The 20137-nt window shown below is 37.3% G+C and overlaps 1 protein-coding gene across 4 annotated transcripts in view; it reads left to right on the forward strand.

The window, feature by feature from the left end:
* Positions 1–20137, forward strand: part of ITGBL1 (integrin subunit beta like 1) — a 311082-nt gene that overhangs the window by 154748 nt on the left and 136197 nt on the right. For 2 of the 4 annotated variants that reach the window (XM_004384167.1, XM_023738528.1), the window contains exons 3-5: positions 6513–6659; positions 15012–15134; positions 19960–20100. In XM_004384167.1, coding sequence (XP_004384224.1) covers positions 6513–6659; positions 15012–15134; positions 19960–20100 — 411 coding nt within the window. The remainder of the gene's footprint in view (positions 1–6512; positions 6660–15011; positions 15135–19959; positions 20101–20137) is intronic. The other 2 variants (XM_004384168.1, XM_023738529.1) reach the window with 1 other exon arrangement.

Raw genomic sequence — 20137 nt, forward strand, 5'->3', positions numbered from 1 at the left:
TGACAAAAGAAAAACAGGAGAGGACACAAATAACCCAAATAAGAAATGAAATGGGGAAAATTATAACAAACCCAACTGAAATAAAAAGGATCATAACAGAGTATTATTGAAAAACTATACTCCAACAAATTTGAAAACCTAGAGGAAATGGACAAATTTCTAGAAACACACTACCTACCCAAGCTAACATAAAATGATGTTGAAAATCTGAACAGACCCATAACAGGAGAAGAGATTGAAAAAGTAATTAAAAAAAACCCTACCCCCCACTCCTCAAAAAAAAAAGCCCTGGCCCAGATGGCTTCACTGGATAATCCTACCAAATATTCAGTACTACTTAAACTATTTCAGAACATAGAAGAGGAAGGGATACTTTCAAATTTATTCTATGAAGCCAACATAACCCTGATACCAAAACCAAAGACATCAGAAAAAAGAAAGCTACAGACCAATATCTCTCATGAATATAGATGCAAAATTCTCAGCAAAATTCCAGCCAATAGAATTCAGCATCATATCAAAAAAACAATATACCACAACCAAGCAGGATTCATACCAGGTATGCAAGGATGGTTCAACATTAGAAAATCAATCAATGTAATCCACCACACAAATAAAAGGAAAGAAAAGATCACATGATCATCTCAATCAACACAGAAAAGGCATTCAACAAAGTCCAACACCCATTCCTGATAAAAATTCTCAATAAAATAGGTATGCAAGGGAAATTCCTCAACATAATAAAGGGCATCGATACAAAACCAACAGCCAACATCATTCTTAATGGAGAGAGGCTGAAAACATTCCCCTTGAGAACAAGAACAAGACAAAGATGCCCTTTATCACTACTCCTATTTAACATTGTGCTAGAAGTCCTAGCTAGAGCACTAAGGCAAGAAAAAGAAATAAAGGGCATCCAATTTGGTAAGTAGGAAGTAAAACTGTCCCTATCTGTGGATGATATGATACTATACATAGAAAATCGAGAAGACTCCATGAGAAAACTGCTGGAACTAATAGAAAGATTCAGCAGAGTGGCACGATACAAGATAAACATACAAAAATCAGTTGGATTCCTATACACCAATAAAGAGAATAATGAAAAGGAAATCAAGAAAACAATACCATTTACAATAGCCCCTAAAAAAATAAAATATTTAGGAATAAATCTAACCAGGGATGTAAAAGACCTTTACAAAGAAAACTACAAAACACTATTGCAAGAAACCAAAGGATATCTACATAAATGGAAAAATATACCATGCTCATGGATAGGTAGACTCAACATTGTGAAAATGACAATCTTACCCAAAGCAATTTACAAATACAATGCAATCCTGATCCAAATACCAACAACATTCTTTAAAGAGATGGAAAAACTAATCATTAACTTTATATGGAAAGGGAAGAAACCTCAAATAATTAAAGCACTATTGAATAAAGAATAAAGTAGGAGGATACACATTACCTGACCTCAGAACCTACTACACAGCTATTGTAGTCAAAACAGCCTAGTACTGTTACAATGACAGATACACTGACCAACGGAACAGAATTGAGAACCCAAATGTGAATCTATCCACCTGTGGTCATCTGATCTTCCACAAGGGCCCAAAGTCCATCAAATGGGGAAAAGACAGTCTTTTTAACAAATGGTACTGGTAAAACTGGATGTCCATCTGCAAAAAAATGAAACAGGACCCATACCTCACACCACACACAAAAACTAACTCAAAATGGATCAAAGTCCTAGACATAAAACCAAAACCTATAAAGATTCTAGAAGGAAAAATAGGATTGACACTAGAAGCCCTAATGCACAGCATTAACAGGATATAAACCATAACCAACAACACACAAACTCCAGAAGATAAACTAGATAACTGGAATCTTCTAAAAATTAAATACTTATGCTCATCAAAATACTTCACCAAAAGAGTAAAAAGAGAACCTACAGAATGGGAAAAAAATTTTGCCTATTACAAATCCAATAAAGATCTAATCTCTAAAATCTACAGAAAAATTCAACACCTCTACAAGAAAAAGACAAATAATCCAATTAAAAAATGGGCAAAGGTAATGAACAGACACTTCACCAAAGAAAACATCAAGCAGCTAACAGACACATGAGGAAATGCTCACGATCCCTAGCCATTAGAGAAATGTAAAGTAAAACCACAATGAGATACCATCTCACTCTGACATTACTGACACAAATCAAAAAAACAGAAAATAACAAATATCGGAGAGGCTGCGGGGAGATTGGAACTCTTATGCACTGCTGGTGGGAATGCAAAATTGTGCAACCATTTTGGAAAACGATATGGAGCTTCCTTAGAAAGCTAGAAATAGACATATGATATGATCCAGCAATCCCACTCCTAGAAATATATCCTAGAGAAATGAGTTGTCACAGGAATACACATATGCACACCCATGTTCATTTCAGCATTGTTCACAATAGCAAAAAGATGGAAACAACCTAGATGTCCATCAACAGATGAATGGATAAACAAACTATGGTACATACACACAGTGGAGTACTACCCAACGATAAAGAACAATGATGAATCTGTTAAGCTTCTTCCAGCATGGATGAATCTGGAGGGCATTATGCTGAGTGAAATAAGTCAAGCACAAAAGGACAAATATTGTATGAGACCACTTCTGTAAAAACTCATGAAAAGATTTACACACAAAAAGAAACAATCTTTGATGGTTATGAGGGAGGGGAGGAATCAGAATGGAAAAACACAAAATAAACAGTAGATAAGTGGTAACTTTGGTGAAGGGTAAGACAGTATACAATACCAGGGAAACCAGCACAATTTATACAAGGAAATGTCACGGAAGCTCCATAGACACAATCAAACTCCTTCAGGGACCGAATTACTAGGCTGAGGGCTTTGGAGACCATGGTCTCGGGGAACATTTAGCTCAATTGGCATCACAGAGTTTATAAAGAAAATGTTCTACATTCTACTTCGGTGAGTAGCGTCTAGGGTCTTAAAAGCCTGTGAATAGCCGTCTAAGATACTCCACTGGTCTCATCCCTTCAGGAGCAAGGGAGAATGAAGAAAACTAAAGACACAAGGGAAAGATTAGTCCAAAGGACTAATGGACCACAACTACCATGGCCTTCACCAGACTGAGCCCAGTACAACTAGATGGTACCTGGCTACCAACACTGACTGGTCTGACAGGGATCAAAATAGAGGGTCCAGGAGAGAGCTGGAGAAAAATGTAGAACAAAATTATAACTCACAGAAAAAGACCAGACTTACTGGCCTGACAGAGACTCGAGAAACCCTGAGAGTATGGCCCCCCGGACACCGTTTTAGTTCAGAAAGGAAGTCACTCCTGAGATTCATCCTTCATCTAAAGATTAGACAGGCCCATAAAACAAAACAATACCAAAGGGGCATACCAGCCCAGGGGCAAGGACTAGAAGGCAGGCGGGGACAGGAAAGTTGGTAATAGGGAACCCAAGTTCGAGAAGGGAGAGTGTTGACATCTTGTGGGGTTGTTAAACAATGTCATAAAACAATATGTGTACTAACTGTTTAATGAGAAGGTAGTTTGTTCTGTAAACCATCATCTAAAGTACAATGTAAAAAAAAAGAAAGCATATGGATTGCAAATAAGCACATGAAAGAATACTCAATATCATTAGTCATTTGGGAAATACAAATTAAAACAACAATGAGCTACCACTGTCGACCTGTTCAAACCAAGAAACCAAACCCAATGCCGTCAAGTTGATGCTGACTCATAGTGACCCTGTACGACAGAGTAGAATATCCCCGCAGGGTTTCTAAGGCTGTAAATCTTTACAGAAGCTGACTGCCACATCTTTCTCCCATGGAGCAGCTGGTGGGTTCGAACTGCTGACCTTTTGGTTACCAGACGAGTGCTTAACCACTGCACCACCAGGGCTCCTTGTAAACCTATTAGAATGAATAAATTTAAAAAAGGGGAAGAAAGGAAGGGAGGAGGGAAAATGACAATACCAGGTGGAACCATTGCTTCTCTCATACAGTGCTGGTGGAATACAAAATGACACAATCACTTTGGAAAACAATTTGGCAAGGTCTTAATAAAGTTGAACATAGACTCCCATAAGATGCAACAATTCCATTCCAATGCATTTATTCAAGATAAATGAAAGCTTATATCCACATAACAACTGAATTCAAATGTTTATGGCAGCTGATTCATAATTACCCAAAACTGCAAACACTCATGTGTCCTTCAGCCTGTAAGTGGATAAACAAACTCTGCTACATACATACAATGGAATACTGATCAGCAATAAAATGAGTGAACTATTAATTCATACAACACAGATGGATTTTAAATCCATTTTGCTAAGTGAAAGAAGCCAGATCCATTAGTGGAAAAATTGGTGTAATCAGCACCAAGTCTGTAGTCTAGTTAATAATGTCAAACCAATATTATTTATTTATTTATTTTTGGTTTTGATAATTGCACTGCGGTCATGTAAGACGTTAACACTAGGGGAAGCTCGGTTAAGGATATACAAGAACTCTGTACTATTTTTTCAACTCTTCTGTAAGACTAAAATCATCTCAGAATAAAAAAAAATGTGAGCAGCTGAGTCTGTGTATATTGGGGGTTGCTTTATAACTGGGGGAGTCTCTGGGTGGCACAATGATTAAAGCACTCTGTTACTAACCAAAAGTTTAGAGGTTCAAGTCCACCCAGAAGTGACTTAGAAGAAAGGCCTGGTAATCTACTTTCAAAAAATAAGCCATTGAAAACCCTATGGAGCACAGTTCTAAACTGACATATATGGGGTTGCCATGAATTGGAGTCAACTTGACAGCAACTGGTACTGGTATATAACTTGGAGTTCCCTGAATTATTTTTCATAAACATACAATGTTTATTAAAGAATAAATAATAAAAAAATCTGATAATTTGAGACTTTATACATTGCTATTGTTGTTGTTGTTAGGTGCCATCTGGTTGGTTCCGACTCATAGCAACCCGATGTACAACATTAAAGCTCAATAGAAACTGCAACGATTGTTTGGAATGTAAACCAATGAATATTTTTTTTTTGAGAAGGAGGAGTATTTTATTACCGACATTGTTTAAAATTGCTGGTACATGTTAATTAAAAAAAAAGAGGACTTCTTGTCAGTTTTATTATCATTTTAAAAATTTTACAGCCAATGCAAGTCATTTTTGCCTGCATCTGGGGCTTTCCACTCTTACTACCACACCACAGAAAATATAGCTGTACATCCTGGGATTGTGTGGCAAGCTGTTTAACAGTTAGCAAGATCTCCATGAGATATCTCTATTTCTAGTCCTCTAGCTCTTTCTCTCTCTCTCTCATCTCTATCTCTTCTGTTGCTGTTGGGTGCCTTAGAGTTCATTTCAACTTCATAGCGACTCCATGTAACAGAGTAGAATTGCTCTTGGCTGCAATCTTCACGTGAGCAGATCGCCAGGTCTTTCTCCTGTGGAGACTGAGTTCCAACCACCACCATTTCAGTTAGCAGCTAAGCACTTAACCCTTTGTGCCATCCACCCACTGATGTCGAGTCAATTCTAATTCATAGCAACCCCAGAGGAGAAAGTAGAACTGCCCATAGGGTTTCCAAGGCTGTAAATTTTTATGGAAGCAGTCTGCCACATCTTTCTCCCATGGAGCAGCTGGTGGGTTTGAACCGCCAACCTTTTGGTTAGCAGCCGAGCTCCTAACCACTGAGCAACCAGGGCTTTATTTTAAAAAGTTTTTCCATACTGGCAAAGTCTACATTTCCATTTGAAGCAGTCGATTTTAACTGAAAAATAAAAAGTGCCAAATTTTCCTGCGTTGTGCACTAATGTATTTTAACTGGAGCATATCACAACAAATGGAGTAGATCAGCGCCTTTGCATTACCTAGGATATGGCTCTTATCCTTTTGACTCTTGAATCAAATTTCCTCAATAAGAAACAAAACAAAATATGTACTTAATTTTTAAGTGAATCTTATAGTAAGATAATATTTAATACATCCATAAAATTCCATTACATAATTAATTCAAATAAATATAAGGCCATCATTTAGCTTACAGAATTTTATGTAAATTTCCTTACTCTGTGTTTATGGCTTTATGTGTTGCCAAATACAATTAAATAGAAATAATTTTTACTGGGCTTTTGTCTTCTAAATGCTGAGATGCTGGGTGAATTTTTTTTTATTCTTAATATTAAATTTTTGGACCATTGTGGCTCATTAGTCTGTGGTTGGTTATCTACCATAATTTCTCTATAAATTAATTTTTTAGAATGATCTATCAAAAATTGATTATTGAAATAAAATATTCATACTCAATTATACTGTATGTAATAGCATTATCCCTCAGCCACTGTAATATACTTGTATGGAGAATTTATTACAGCTGAATACTTTTGTCGCCCTGAGTAGTTTAGTGACCATAATGGTCTCTTTTGAAAAACAATTGGAGTCTAACTGAATGTTGTTAAATCCTCAGGCCATGGTAAATGTGTCTGTGGCAAGTGCAAATGTGACAAGGGCTGGTCTGGGGAAGCTTGCCAGTACCCAGCCAACTGTGACCTGAACAAGAAACAAAGTAATCAACTGTGCAAGAACTCTCAAGATATCATCTGCTCTAATGCAGGTAAGAATTCCCTTCCTATGAGGATATGGAATGTGTGGCTAATTTTCTCCATGAACAACTGCCTACTCTGCCATGAGACCAGAAGAACTGGATGGTGTCTGGCTACCATTACTGAACATTTTGATCAAAGATTCCATAGAAGTATCCTGATCAAAAGGGGTAAAATTGTAGAACAGAATTTAAAATTTTCATAGGCTCCAGACTTCCTGGAGCCATGAGGGCTGGATGAACTCCTGAAACTGTTATCCTGAGATAATCTTTAAACCTTAAACCAAAAATATCCCCTGAAGTATTCTTAAAACCAATCAATAATTTAGCTTAACTAGTAAAAAATGCCTGCCTTGAGCATTATGCTCTTTTAAGAACTATCTGTATGGGATCAAATTGACAACAGCAACTCAAAAGATTAGATAGCACCTTAAGGGGGCAGAGAATTTAACAGGGAAGAACAACTCAGGAAGGGAGGATGACAATGATTACACAACTCAAAGGATGTAATCAATGTCACTAAATTGTACATGTAGAAATTGTTGAACTGGTGTATGTTTCCCTGTGTATATTCTCAACAACAACAACAAAGTAAATAAACTTCAGAAGAAAAAAAAGATTCCCTCCTTACAGGAAAATTCTTAAGTGAAATATTCAAATTTCGCTTTTTAATGGAAATGTGTAGGCTTGGAGAAATGCTGAACCTCTGAGTGAGGCTGCATTTGAGTACTTTTTGGAAATGAAACTCAGATAAATCAATAGAGAAAAATGTCATCTTGCTGAGACTGGCATGTTTGTTACTCTCCAGCTGTTCCTAATGTCTCCTTCACTCAGGATATTCACTGGAAACAATACCCGACAACATTTTATGTAAATTGTGAAACATGCTGTTGAATGCTGGATTACATCTTTTAGAAGGGATTTATATAAACTGTCTTAATTATTTTCTGTTACAGATCAAGGATCTTTAAATTGATACCTTAGCATCAAACAGAACCAAAGCTTTTTTATTCTGATAGAAGTTTCAAACTCACTGGGATGGGTAACTCATTGAAGAGCATCATAACAGAGTGATTTTTGGTTTGGTCAAAATATTTTTATATCTCATAGGAGCCACTTAAAAATATTTCTTAGAAGCTTACAGAAAAACTGTTAAGACTGATTACTAAAACCATATAAAACAAAACAGCTACAGTTGCATTTTCAATGGTATTTAGCCAGTGTCACATGATTAAATCTCATTTTAACATTTGGGCACATGGAGGCTCAAAGTCAGTTTCTCTCAATCCTGGTTGAACATGAAAATCTGAAGAGGAGATTAATACAATGTCAATGCCCATTGCCCCCACCAGAAGACCTGATTCAATTGCTTTTGAGTGTGGCCTGGAATTTAGTGGGTTTTTAATAGCTCTCCAAGTGATTCTAATCTACAGCCGGGGTTGTGCGCCATTGCTCTAAATGCTAAAGATGTGGATTTGACTACATGAGCGAAGATCTTGCCTCCTGAAGCTGGCGTTGTTGGCAGAGCCCTTCTGCAATCAGAGCCAGGACCTTATCACAGAGTCTTTGATTGGGACAAATTGCTCCACGTAGGTTAAACTCAGTAAGAAAGTTTTCCTAATAGAAACCAGGGCCATATCCAAAGCGATGTGAATGGATTAGCCAGGGACCGTGACAAATGGTGTTAGCAGTTAGGTAACTTCCCATGTTCGCTGACATTTTTCCTTCTCTAGTTCTTCAGTCTCTTCATTCCTTTCGAGCTTTCTCTACCTTCAATTTATAATACACACCAAACCCAAAGAAAACACACACACACACAACTTCTTTCATCTTAAAAATTCATTCTTTTCAAATTTCTCTCAGTAATAAGACTGCGATTCTGTTTTGTTTCTTAGTTTTTCTGTCTTTGGATGGATAAATGGATGGAAGGATGGATGAATGGGTAGATGGAAGAACAGATAGAGGGACTGATTTGCAAATCAAATCCAGGTGTTTTTTTAAAAGAATAATAAATTACAAACAAGGAGGATTATATAATATATACAGTCAAATGCTGTGTTCATAATTTACTTGGATTTCTTCCCCCTACACTTACCCCCTTTAGTGGAGTTATGGTAATCATTCAAAATACAATTGAACTTATTTGTTTCAGGTTGCTTTCAGTTTTAGGTTTTTATTTCCTCCTCTCATCCTCACTGATTTAATTTTATTTTATAATCTATGGAACATTAACATGCTTCCAAAAGACAAAACTATACAAACAAATCATCATCAGAGAATCACTCTTTTCGTTATACCTTCCATCTTGTTTCCCCTCACACCTTGTAGGGAACCTTCCTTCTTGCTTTCTGCTTTATCTGTCTGTGTTGTATTTTTGTAAGGCAATAAGTAGATGCATTGTTATTTTTCATTTTTTCCTACAGAAAATGTGGCATGTTATACATCCTCTTATGCACTTTGTTTTCACTACTCAACAATATCTCTTGAAATTTACTCCAAACCAGTTCATGAAAATCATCAGCATACTTTTTTTCAGATGTATAGTATTTGATTGTAAGCATATAACATAGTTTATTCAATCAATCTCCTATGCTTGGACATTTAGGCAGATTCCAACATTTTGAAATTACAGCTAATGATTCAATAAATGACCTGGTGCATACGTATTTTCATATTGTTGGAGCTGTATAATCTAGGAAAATTGGAAATTGTCAAAAATGAAATGCAACCAATAAACATCAATATCCTACGCATTAGTGAGCTGAAATGGAGTGGTATAGGTCTTTTTGAATGGGACAATCATATGATCTACTATGCTGGGAATGACAACTTGAAGGGGAATGGCATTGCATTCATCGTCAAAAAGAACATGCTGTCGGTGATAGGATAATATCCATATGCCTACAAGGAAGACCAGTTTAATAAGACTATTACTCAAATTTACTCACCAAGCACTAAGGCCAAAGATGAAGAAATTGAAGATTTTTACCAACTTCTGCAGTCTGAAATTTTATCAAACATGTAATTAGGATGCATTGATAATTACTGATCATTGGAATGTGAAAGTTGGAGACAAAGAAGAAGGACTGGTATTTGGAAAATATGGCCTTGATAATAGAAACGATGCCGGAGATTGCTTGATAGAATTTGGCAAGACCAATGACTTCTTCTTTGCAAATACCTTTTTTCACCAACATAAATGGCAACTATACACGTGGACCTCACCAGAAGGAATACACAGGAATCAAATAGACTACATCTGTGGAAAGAGAAGATGGAAAAGCTCAATATCGTCACTCAGAACAAGGCCAGGGGCCAATTTCGGAACAGACCATCAATTGCTCATATGCAAGTTCAAACTGAAACCGAAGAAAATTAGAACAAGTCCACAAGAGCCAAAGTACGACCTTGAGTATATCCCACCTGAATTTAGAGACCATTTCAAGAACAGATTTGATGTGTTGAACACTAATGACTGAAGACCAGACGAGTTGTGTAATGACATCAAGGACATCATACATGAAGAAAGCAAGAGGTTATTAAAAAGACAGGAAAGAAAGAAAAGACCAAAATGAATGTCAAAAGAGACTCTGAAACTTGCTCTTGAACGTCAAGTAGCTAAAGCAAAAGGAAGGAATGATGAAATGAAAGAGCTGAATAGAAGATTTCAAAGGGTGGCTTGAGAAGACAAAGTGAAGTATTATAATGACATGTGCAGAGACCTGGAGTTAGAAAACCAAAAGTGAAGAACACATTTGAGAAAAACTCAGTATTTCCCAGTCTGAAAGAACTGAAGAAAAAATTCAAGACTCGAGTTGCAATACTGAAGGATTCTAAAAGGAAAATATTAAACAACCCAGAAAGCATTAAAAGAAGATGGAAGGAATACACAGAGCCACTGTACCAAAAAGAATTGGTCAACGTTCAATTATTTCAGGAGGCAGCATATGATCAGGAACTGATGATACTGAAGGAAGAAGTTCAAGCCGCACTGAAGGCATTGGCAAAAAGCAAAGCTTCAGGAATTGCTGGAATACCAATTGAGATGTTTCAACAAACAGATGCAGCACTAGAAGTGTTCACTCATCTATGCCAAGAAATTTGGAAGACAGCTACCTGGCCAACCCACTGGAAGAGATCTATATTTATGCCTATTCCAAAGAAAGGTGATCCAACCTTGTGCAGAAATTATCAGACAATATCATTAATTTCTCATACAAGTGAAATTGTGCTGAAGATCATTCAAAAGCAGCTGCAGCAGTATATCCACAGGGAGCTGCCAGAAATTGAAAGCTGGATTCAGAGGAGGACGTGAAACCAGGGATATCATTGCTGATGTCAGATGGATCCTGGCTGAAAGCAGAGAATACCACAAAGATGTTTACCTGTATTTTATTGACTATGCAAAGGCAATCGACTGTGTGGATCATAACAAGAATGGGAATTCCAGAAAAGAGTAAATCAATACTCAGTGTCAAATGTAATGTTTTCTTTCTCCTTTACTCTCTTCTCAAAATCTAAATCTTTCAATTTCACTTTGACAACATCTTTCTCGCCTGCTTTTCTTTTAATTTCTACTACCACCAACCTAATTCAAGATCACTTCCAAAACATTACGTTTGCCAATGAGTCCTGTCTCTAATCTTTCCCCTTTTTTTTTTTTTTAAATCACAATGGAGCCTGCTGGAAGCAGCTTGGAGTAGAAGGGGGAGTGGAGATGAATGAGGTGGGGGTAAGGCTGAAGGGCCAGATGAAATGGAGCTGAAGACTGAGGGAGTTCTGGAAGCCAGCTCTGTGGGGGACCCAGAGCGGCGAGGCTCAGTCGTCATTGCTCAGGGTAGTAGGCTGGCGTTCAAGTCAGGGAAGTAATCCTAGAGAGAGGCAGCTCTACTTGGCACTATGAAAGGTCAGAGCTAAAAAAAAAAAAAAAAAAATCTAGAGTAAAGCAGAAGACCAGTCCTAGAGCTTGAGTTAACAGGCAACCAAGACAGAGAGGCAGTATGACTCAGTATCAACACAGGAGTCTGGCACTTTTGCCTGGGCTTCCATATGCCGTATCTGGGAGGCTCAGTCGTGAATTCTACTTGATGGGTGAAACAGGAAGTCTCTGAGCTGTTGATAAACTTCCCACATCAGATAGGAAGGGTTCAGATGTGTGGATGGGAATGAGCCTGCCTGGGGGGGATGTCAGTGAAAAGTTGTAGGATTCAGAGGCAGAGGCTGCTCCTTTCCATCTTTTCTGAAAACAACTACTACGTACATAGCCCTGATCACGTTACACCCCACTCCTGCTATGCTAAGAGAGAAAATCTAAAACCCTGAAACAATATGCTTGATCCTCTGTTACCTTGCTTCAACCTAGCCTTTTCTCCAAACTCAAGCCAGATTTTTCACTTTTCCATCAGTATTTCTTAGCTTAGGCTCTTTCCTTGACATCAAAAGCCTTTCTCTGCCTACATTTGTTGGAATCCTATCCATAGGACAGAACCAAGTGCCAGATCAAGCACTTACTCTTTTATGCCTTTCCTCTTCCTCAGAGCCTGACCGAGGTTTATACTTTCTGTATAGATTTTCTCACAAATTCTTTTGCATCATCTAGTATATATATTATGAGTATATACATATTTGAAAATGTATTATGAGTATATTTGAATATGTATTATGAATATATTTGAATGTATACATTTGAATATATATGTGTGTTTGTGTGTATACATATGTATATATATACATATGCATATATACATACATATGTATGTATATTTGATCATCTGTTTCTTTCTACCATGTCTGGGATTTAATTTTTTTTCAGCTTATTATCACCTATAGCACCTAGTACTTTGTCAATAACGTAATAGACAGCAAGAAAATCTAATGACTGATCATGTGGGTGGTTGAAAGAAAGAATGGCTAAATGTGAAAATGAACAACAGGTGATGATTAGAGAAAAAATGAAATGAGGCAATTATAGCATTAGATTTCAAATGAACTTTTATAAGTTAAGATAGTTTTTAGGGGCAAAGCATAAGAAAATGAAATTTAATAAAAGTAAATTCACAGGAGTATTCTCAAGGTAGAAAAATATCGAATTCAAATTTTGCCAACTGACTGTTTTGATGTGACTGTAAGAGAGAAATGAAGCCCTGGTGGCACAGTGGTTAAGAGCTCGGCTGCTAACCAAAAGGTCGGCAGTTCGAATAGACCAGCCACTCCTTGGAAAACCCTATGGGCAGTTCAGCTCTGTCCTGTAGTGTCACCATGAGCTGGAATTGACTGGATGGCAAAGTTTTTTGTTTTTTTTTTTAAATGAGAGAGAAACTCTTACAGCTAATAAGAAATTGCAAGTGGCCTGGGTAACAAAATCTTGGAGAGAGTATAAAAATAAGAATGTTGTTAGGTTTCATAAATATAAAGTGAGTCTGGAGAAAATGTTTTGGAATATGACTAACATATTCAGCATCTTAATGGAAGAAAAAGAAGAATGCAAAGTTTTCTGAAAGCCTATTATGTACTAGACACATAAGTGTTTTTAGACAGTGATATATGTATTCCTCGGCCCTCACGGCAGCTTTATGAAGTGGATGTTATTCTATACAAATAAGAAAGCTGAAAATTAGAGATGTAAGTAATGACCTGAAAAACATAGCTAGTGAGGATTAAAACCTGCATTCAACTAAAAGTCTGTCTTAGTCCAAAATATGTGTTCTTTCCGGTGTACCACATGCAAAATTGCCAATATCCAGTAGTTTCAAGCCAAAAATCGGTATCTTCTTTGGTTCCTCCTTATCCTTTACCCCTCACACCTAATCAATAATCAAGCCCTGTCTGTTCTATCTGCTGAAACTATCCCTCAAGTGTATTTGCTTCATTCTAAGCTCACTGCCGCCACCCTGGTTCAGCCTCTGTCTTCTCTCCTGCACACAAATGTAATAGCTCCTTAACTCAGCCCCCATATCCATTTTTGCTTCATTGTAGTTCATACTCCATATGGCAACCAGAGTAATCTTGTAAAAAAAAAATGCATATCTGATCATGTGACTCCATTGCTGAAAACATTGCTATGTCTTCTCATTATTCTTGGGTTAAAGTTTGAAATCTTTGACACAACCTCTAAGACCTCCATGAATCTCCTTTAGTTGCCTTATGTAACCTCATCTCATGCTACTTTCCACATTATTTTCTATACTCCAGCCTGGTTGGGTATTTTTTCCTCTTTCACCATAGTCTTTGCTGTTGCCTTTTGCTAGAAGTGAGCCTCTTCTTCATTTCACTTTACTTAGTTTTTTTTTTTGTTTTTGGAATTTGACTTTCAGTTCTCAGTTTAAAAGCAGCTACCTCTGGGACTCTATTGGCTTCCAGGTCTCAGTTAAATCCTCTTGCTATATGCTTCTCCAACACTTTTCACTTCTCCATTTATGTTATCACATTGGCTTCTTTTATAAAACTCTGAGAGCAAGATCACAGCCGACTTTACTCCCTAATGGATTTCCAGAGCACACCAAGGTGATTGGTGAATGGTCAAGTCTCATTTAATGTATGTTGATTGCTGTGATAATTTATTAAAAATTGAAAAATAAGTATTAAAAAAGAAATTCCTCAAGTGGATAGTCTACTTCGCAATGTTGTTCGAATGCTACTTCACTGTCAGTGAAATTACTTTTAGGGAATATAACCAAATTCTCAGTCTTGGCAGGGTATGTGGTGTGTGGTAGACCAGATGACTCAGTGCTTGTGTAGCTCGCCAGATTACCTGAAGTTATGCTAATGTCCCAGGAAACTATGCCTCAGAAAATTCCTTCTCTTGTCCCATTCTCACAAGAACATGTGTCAGGTTAACACTGGGAATGTGAAATTTTTAGAGGGCATCTAAGTTTTTCATTTATGCATCTGTTAATGAATTAATTTCACAAATGATTATTATATAAATAGTATGCCCAAATACTGCGCAAAATATTGAACAAATATTGTTGAGGAAGATAAGCAAAGTCATTGCCCTTGCCAAAGATTAGATTTTTCTGCTTTACTTCAATTCAGACCTCAGGTGTAATCAGAAGATATTGATTCATGCATTGATTGAATTGGCATGTGTAAAGTAGCTCTCTACTTGGGGAGGTCATATTTACATCCATAAAATTGTTAGAGGTCAACAATAATAGCTGTGTGCTATAAAAATATAATTGCTCTACTATAATAATCTTAAGATTATCTTGTTCTCTATCTCATCACACCCACAGAAATACATAATGGGAATATTAAATTGATTGACTTGAATTGTCTACCATCTTGAGAGAGATAGGATGAAATATATTAATTATAATATGTACACATGTAACCAATACTCTTTTCTTTATTTTAATGGTTTAGGTACATGTCACTGTGGTAGGTGTAAGTGTGATAATTCAGATGGAAATGGACTCGTTTATGGTAAATTTTGTGAGTGTGATGACAGAGAATGCATAGATGATGAGACAGAAGAAATATGTGGAGGTATGTATATTAACTATTCAGAAATTTAAAAAACCACTCATTTTTTCACTTGTTCTGTTGTACTTTTATCTCTACATAAATTTCTACACTGAGAATAGTAATTTACTCTGAACCTATATTTATTTGGGAAACACTCCGTATAAGGAGTTAGACTAGAGCATTCAGAGGAGACTGGCACTTTTTAAGTGCAAAATTAGATTGTCCCCAGAGGAGAGCCAATACCAGCAGTCTCCGCATTACAAGCAAGTTCTGTTCCTAAATCTGTCTTTAAGTCGAATTTGTATGTAAGTCAGAACAGTTAGGTATGGTTCGTATCTAATATCAGTTAGTCAAATGTTTACCTTAGTATATAGTATATAGCTCACCTTTCTATGCATAAAAAAATTAAAGAAACAATTCCAGATGCACTAAAGTATCGACAACATAATAATACAGTAATACTATTAATAATGTTTTGATGAATGTTACAAAGTAGCACCTGTTCGTTATTATAAACCATTGCATGACATGTACCTCGAATTTTTAATATAATATGATTGAAAGGAGTTGGTTTGTAACTACAGGCTGTACATAAGTCAGACTTCATAACCCAGGGACTGCCTGTAATTATGGCTATAGGCCAGCTGCCTAGCTCTGAAGTATTCCTAGTGGTTCTTGATCTTTCTTGCCCATTTTAGCTGCTGTTATTTTGTCCCTTTTCACCTAATCTCTCAATTCCATACTTTAACTTCATTTTCTTTCCCTTTCTGAACCATAAACCTTTAGACAGTGCACAGTCACATGTCCTATTGGGGACACTCATGGCCAGTAGGATTGCTAGACTACAATTTAGCCCCACACTTTTTAATGACCTTTTCTGTGTGCCACCATTACTCAAGCAATTTGTGTGTTGTACCAGTTATTGTATGCTTGGTCAAGCCAAGTACTACAATAAGTATTTTACATTTATTACGTTAAGTTTTACAACATTATTCTAGGGTAAGGATTATTTTTATCCACACAGATAGATGTGAAAACTGGTGCTTGGATAAATTAGATGACTTATCCAGGGTCATTTAGCAGTTATGGATCAAACTGGTAGTTAGACTAGGTCTGTCTCTTCCCAGAGACTGTGCTTCTGACTCCCCACCATACAGAAGAGCTTCATTGCCCAGAAGTTGTAGGGCTCCCATGCAAAAAGCCGCTTCTTATCGCCTCTGGTTTCCACCTCTTCAGTTTACCTAACTTTGCAAGCCTGACCTCAGAGTTTCCATGGGCTGCCTGGGCTGGAACAGGGAATGGAAAGTAGAGAGTGATGCTACTCACTTTACTGAGTTAGGTAAATTCTTCTCCACTATTGTTAAATACATTTCACCTGCTTACCTCTGGCCTCACCTCTATGCTGATCAGCAATTGCTTTTTTCACTCATCTCTGATAGGATTCCATTGACTCCTTGTCCTGCTTGCTGAATGGGTTATTTCAGAAGAGTACTTGTCGTAGAAAGATTGGGAGCAAATGGGGCCATAGGAACCAGAGGGCCCTAGAGAAAGTGTCATTAGCATAAGACAAGCTTGCCTCAGTTTACATTTCTGTAAGGTTAGTTCCTGTGGCAGTCCAAAAAAAAAAAGAAAAAAACCCACTACCAACTCACAGTGACCCTATAGGACAGAGTAAAACTGCCCCATAGGGTTTCCAAGGCTGTAAATCTTTAAGGAAGCAGACTGCCACATCTTTCTCCCACGGAGCAGCTGGTGGGTTCGAACAGCCGAACTTTCGGTTAGCAGCTGAGCTCTTAACACTGTGCCGCCAGGGCTCCTGGGGCCATCTGGATATTCTTATTTCAGACTTCTTTTTCCTTTCTCACTGCTGATTCACTTTGCTGCTGCACAAACTACCAGTAGAAAACAAGCAAACCCAACAAACCTCTGCTTTGTTTTTGAAGCGAGTGGCCGAAGCTAGCTGCTGCTGCCCAGATACAACTCTTTGAAAGGACTCAGTCCAGAATAATCAGAACAAAGAGATAAATCCACCCTTAGAAAGCATGCATCAGATCCTCTTGATGTTTCATATACAATCATTACAGATCAAAAAGAAGGAAGGGAAAATGCTTTGCAGAAAGAGGATTCTGATGCATACAACCAAAGCTACGTCTGTTTGCATGTGTAACTATAAACATGTAACTCGAACAGTATAAGCAGGAAATGTTTAGCTCTAGCTCTTTCCACTTGCTATTTCCATTTTTTAGAGGTAAGCAATTCCATGGTGCAAAGTCTCTGAAAGATAGCACCAGCACTCTAGTAAACATCCTCTGGGGGTGACATTGCCTCGGATTATAGATCTTTACACTTGGTATTAACATAAAACCTATCTATGGAGAGATTACCCTGCAGTCCATCAGTGAAGCAATAGAAAAAGGGATGTTCTTGCTCTGCCGATTTACCCTAAGCAAAGAATTGTGTTTATTATGGGATATTTACTATCCTCCAGCGTATATTTTATTTCAATTATTCAGATGTCTTGTTACAATATTTTCATTTGAGTTATGTGGATATTTGTTCAATTTTCCACATCAGCATGACAGTTCTGCTCTATCCTCTAGGGTCATTATGAGTCGGAATCGACTCTACAGCAATGGGTTCATCAACAGGTTACATGCAAGTATTGCGTTACCTGATTTTTGTTTCCTTACTCACCTTTCTGTAAATGGTGTCTTAGTAACACCCTATTTCAATACTGATTATTTCATAAATATAAAAAGAATTTGGATGTGAGGAATGTAGACTTATAATCATTGGTTAATACCATTGTAATCATTGCATGCAACGTAGCATCGTATGTAGCATCTTGGTATCCATTTCCTGAAATGACAGAGGAAATGCATTCTACAGTCTAAGAAGTTGATCAAGTCTTACAAAACCCGACTCCTAGGAAAAGCTTTCTTATGTAGTTGTCTTAGTTTTTTTTCCTAGTGGAATCTTTGAGTTACGGAGACTTATAATATAGCAGTGGAATGTGGTTTTGTTATGAGTGCATGTAGAGATATTTTTAGACTTGTAAATAATATTTAGGAGTCCTTGGGTGATATAAACCGTTAAGCACTCTACCACTAGCCTTGGAAGACAGGCCTGGCAATCTGCTTCCGAAAGGTCTTGAGAGCTCTATGGAGCTGTTCTATTCTGCACGCATGGGGGTCATCACGGGTCAGAAAGGACTCAATGGCAACTAACTACAACAAATAATATATATAGATGATATATTTTTGTTATTGATGAAATCATTTGATTAAGTGAATGAATTAAAAATTGAAATTTGTTGCAGAAATGGTCACTGTCTATGAAGTTAAGGAGAGATCTTCTGTGGATATTCTAATTATTTAGACAGAAAACCTGGCATCTTGTACCTGGTCTCTGCCTCTTTCTCAGCATCTCACTGTAGAGCTGTTTCTCTTTATCTCATTCTCTCTCTTTGACGTATGTTTGCTTGAAAGAACTCTCATCTGGTGGACAAGAATAGCATAGGACACCAGCATATGCTATCGTTTTGCCCACTTCTCATGTGAGCTTCCAGGGCCTCACTGACACTCTTGCCATTGACCAGAGATGCCTTAGTGTTTAGGGTCAAAAATCACCTCACACTGTTTCCCACAGCCTGTCTGGGATTATGGCTGTAAGAGTAGATGGAGGAAGAACAAGACTTTATCCATTAACCTAAAAAAAAAAACAAACCCATTGCCTTTGAGTAGATTTCAACTCATAGCAAACTTATGGGACAGAGTAGAACTGCCGCATAGGGTTTCCAAGGAGTGGCTGGTGGGTTCGAACTGTGGACTTTTTGGTTAGTAGCCACTGTGCCACCATGGCTCCATCCTATAAAACACAAAGTATAAAAGCAAAATTCAAGGTGACCTTGGTTTTCATCATATTTATAAGAAAAAAGACATAAATGTATTTTATTCAGGTCTGTGTGGCATAACTACAAATAAGGGAGGGGAAGCGAAGTGAACTTTGAGGCAAATACAGTTGTTATGTTTTGGGGGATATATAGAGTGGTTGCTAGACATGGATGCAGGAAGCAATGAAGTGTCAATTTTTTGTGGATTGCTTGGATCAAAATATAAAAGAGCAGGGTAACAGGTTATACAGTGGCAGGAGCTGAAAGGGTGTGATGGTATCTGGGCAGTAGTGACTGGCACACTGTAACCCATCATTTGCATCCCCCTACCAGTTAGTACAGGAGCTTGATTGTGAGACCAAGGGTTCATTGAGTTTTATCACTCTAAATGAGCAGTAAACATTGAGTTGGTTGAAAATCAGTTTTCCATGTGGTGGAACACAACAGCTTGTGGGACACACTTGAATGGAAAAATGAAATATTTCTTATGGTTTAAAAAATTATTCAGTCATTAATAATGTGCATCCAAGTAAATATGCACCATTGGTTTCTCAATAGTTGGTTTTGAGCAAAATGTTTTAATGACTAATTCAAGAAATGCCCTTAGAGTGAATGCTTATGTATATTTGAATTTGAGGCACACATTTGAGATTCCAAAGTAATATACTTTCAGAATCTTTCATGTCATTTATTTTTAAATACTCTTACTTTAATCTATTACCTGGTTAGGACAAGTAAAGGGATATTTCTCGTTTGCTTTATTTGTGTGATTAGGTTAAGTATAAACACAACTGTGGTGTTTGCAGGCAAACTGTGATTTGATTATTTTAAGCAAGGAGTGCGGAACAATTGTGTTATTTCAGAAGATGAAAATGTTCAAAAAGAGGTAGAAAGTTAACTCTGCCTTTAAAAGTTGCTTTTTTCCTCCCTGTATAAAATTCATTTTGGGTAAAGGCCATGGAAAGTGTTACTGTGGAAACTGTTACTGTGAGTCTGGTTGGCATGGAGATAAATGCGAATTCCAGTGTGACATCACCCCCTGGGAGAGCAAGCGAAGATGCACGTCTCCAGATGGCAAAATCTGCAGTAACCGAGGTGTGTCATTCATACACGTTACTACATCATTGCAAGG

The sequence above is a fragment of the Trichechus manatus genome, unplaced genomic scaffold (assembly GCF_000243295.1).
Source record: "Trichechus manatus latirostris isolate Lorelei unplaced genomic scaffold, TriManLat1.0 scaffold00118, whole genome shotgun sequence".
NCBI classification, from domain to species: Eukaryota; Metazoa; Chordata; class Mammalia; order Sirenia; family Trichechidae; genus Trichechus; species Trichechus manatus.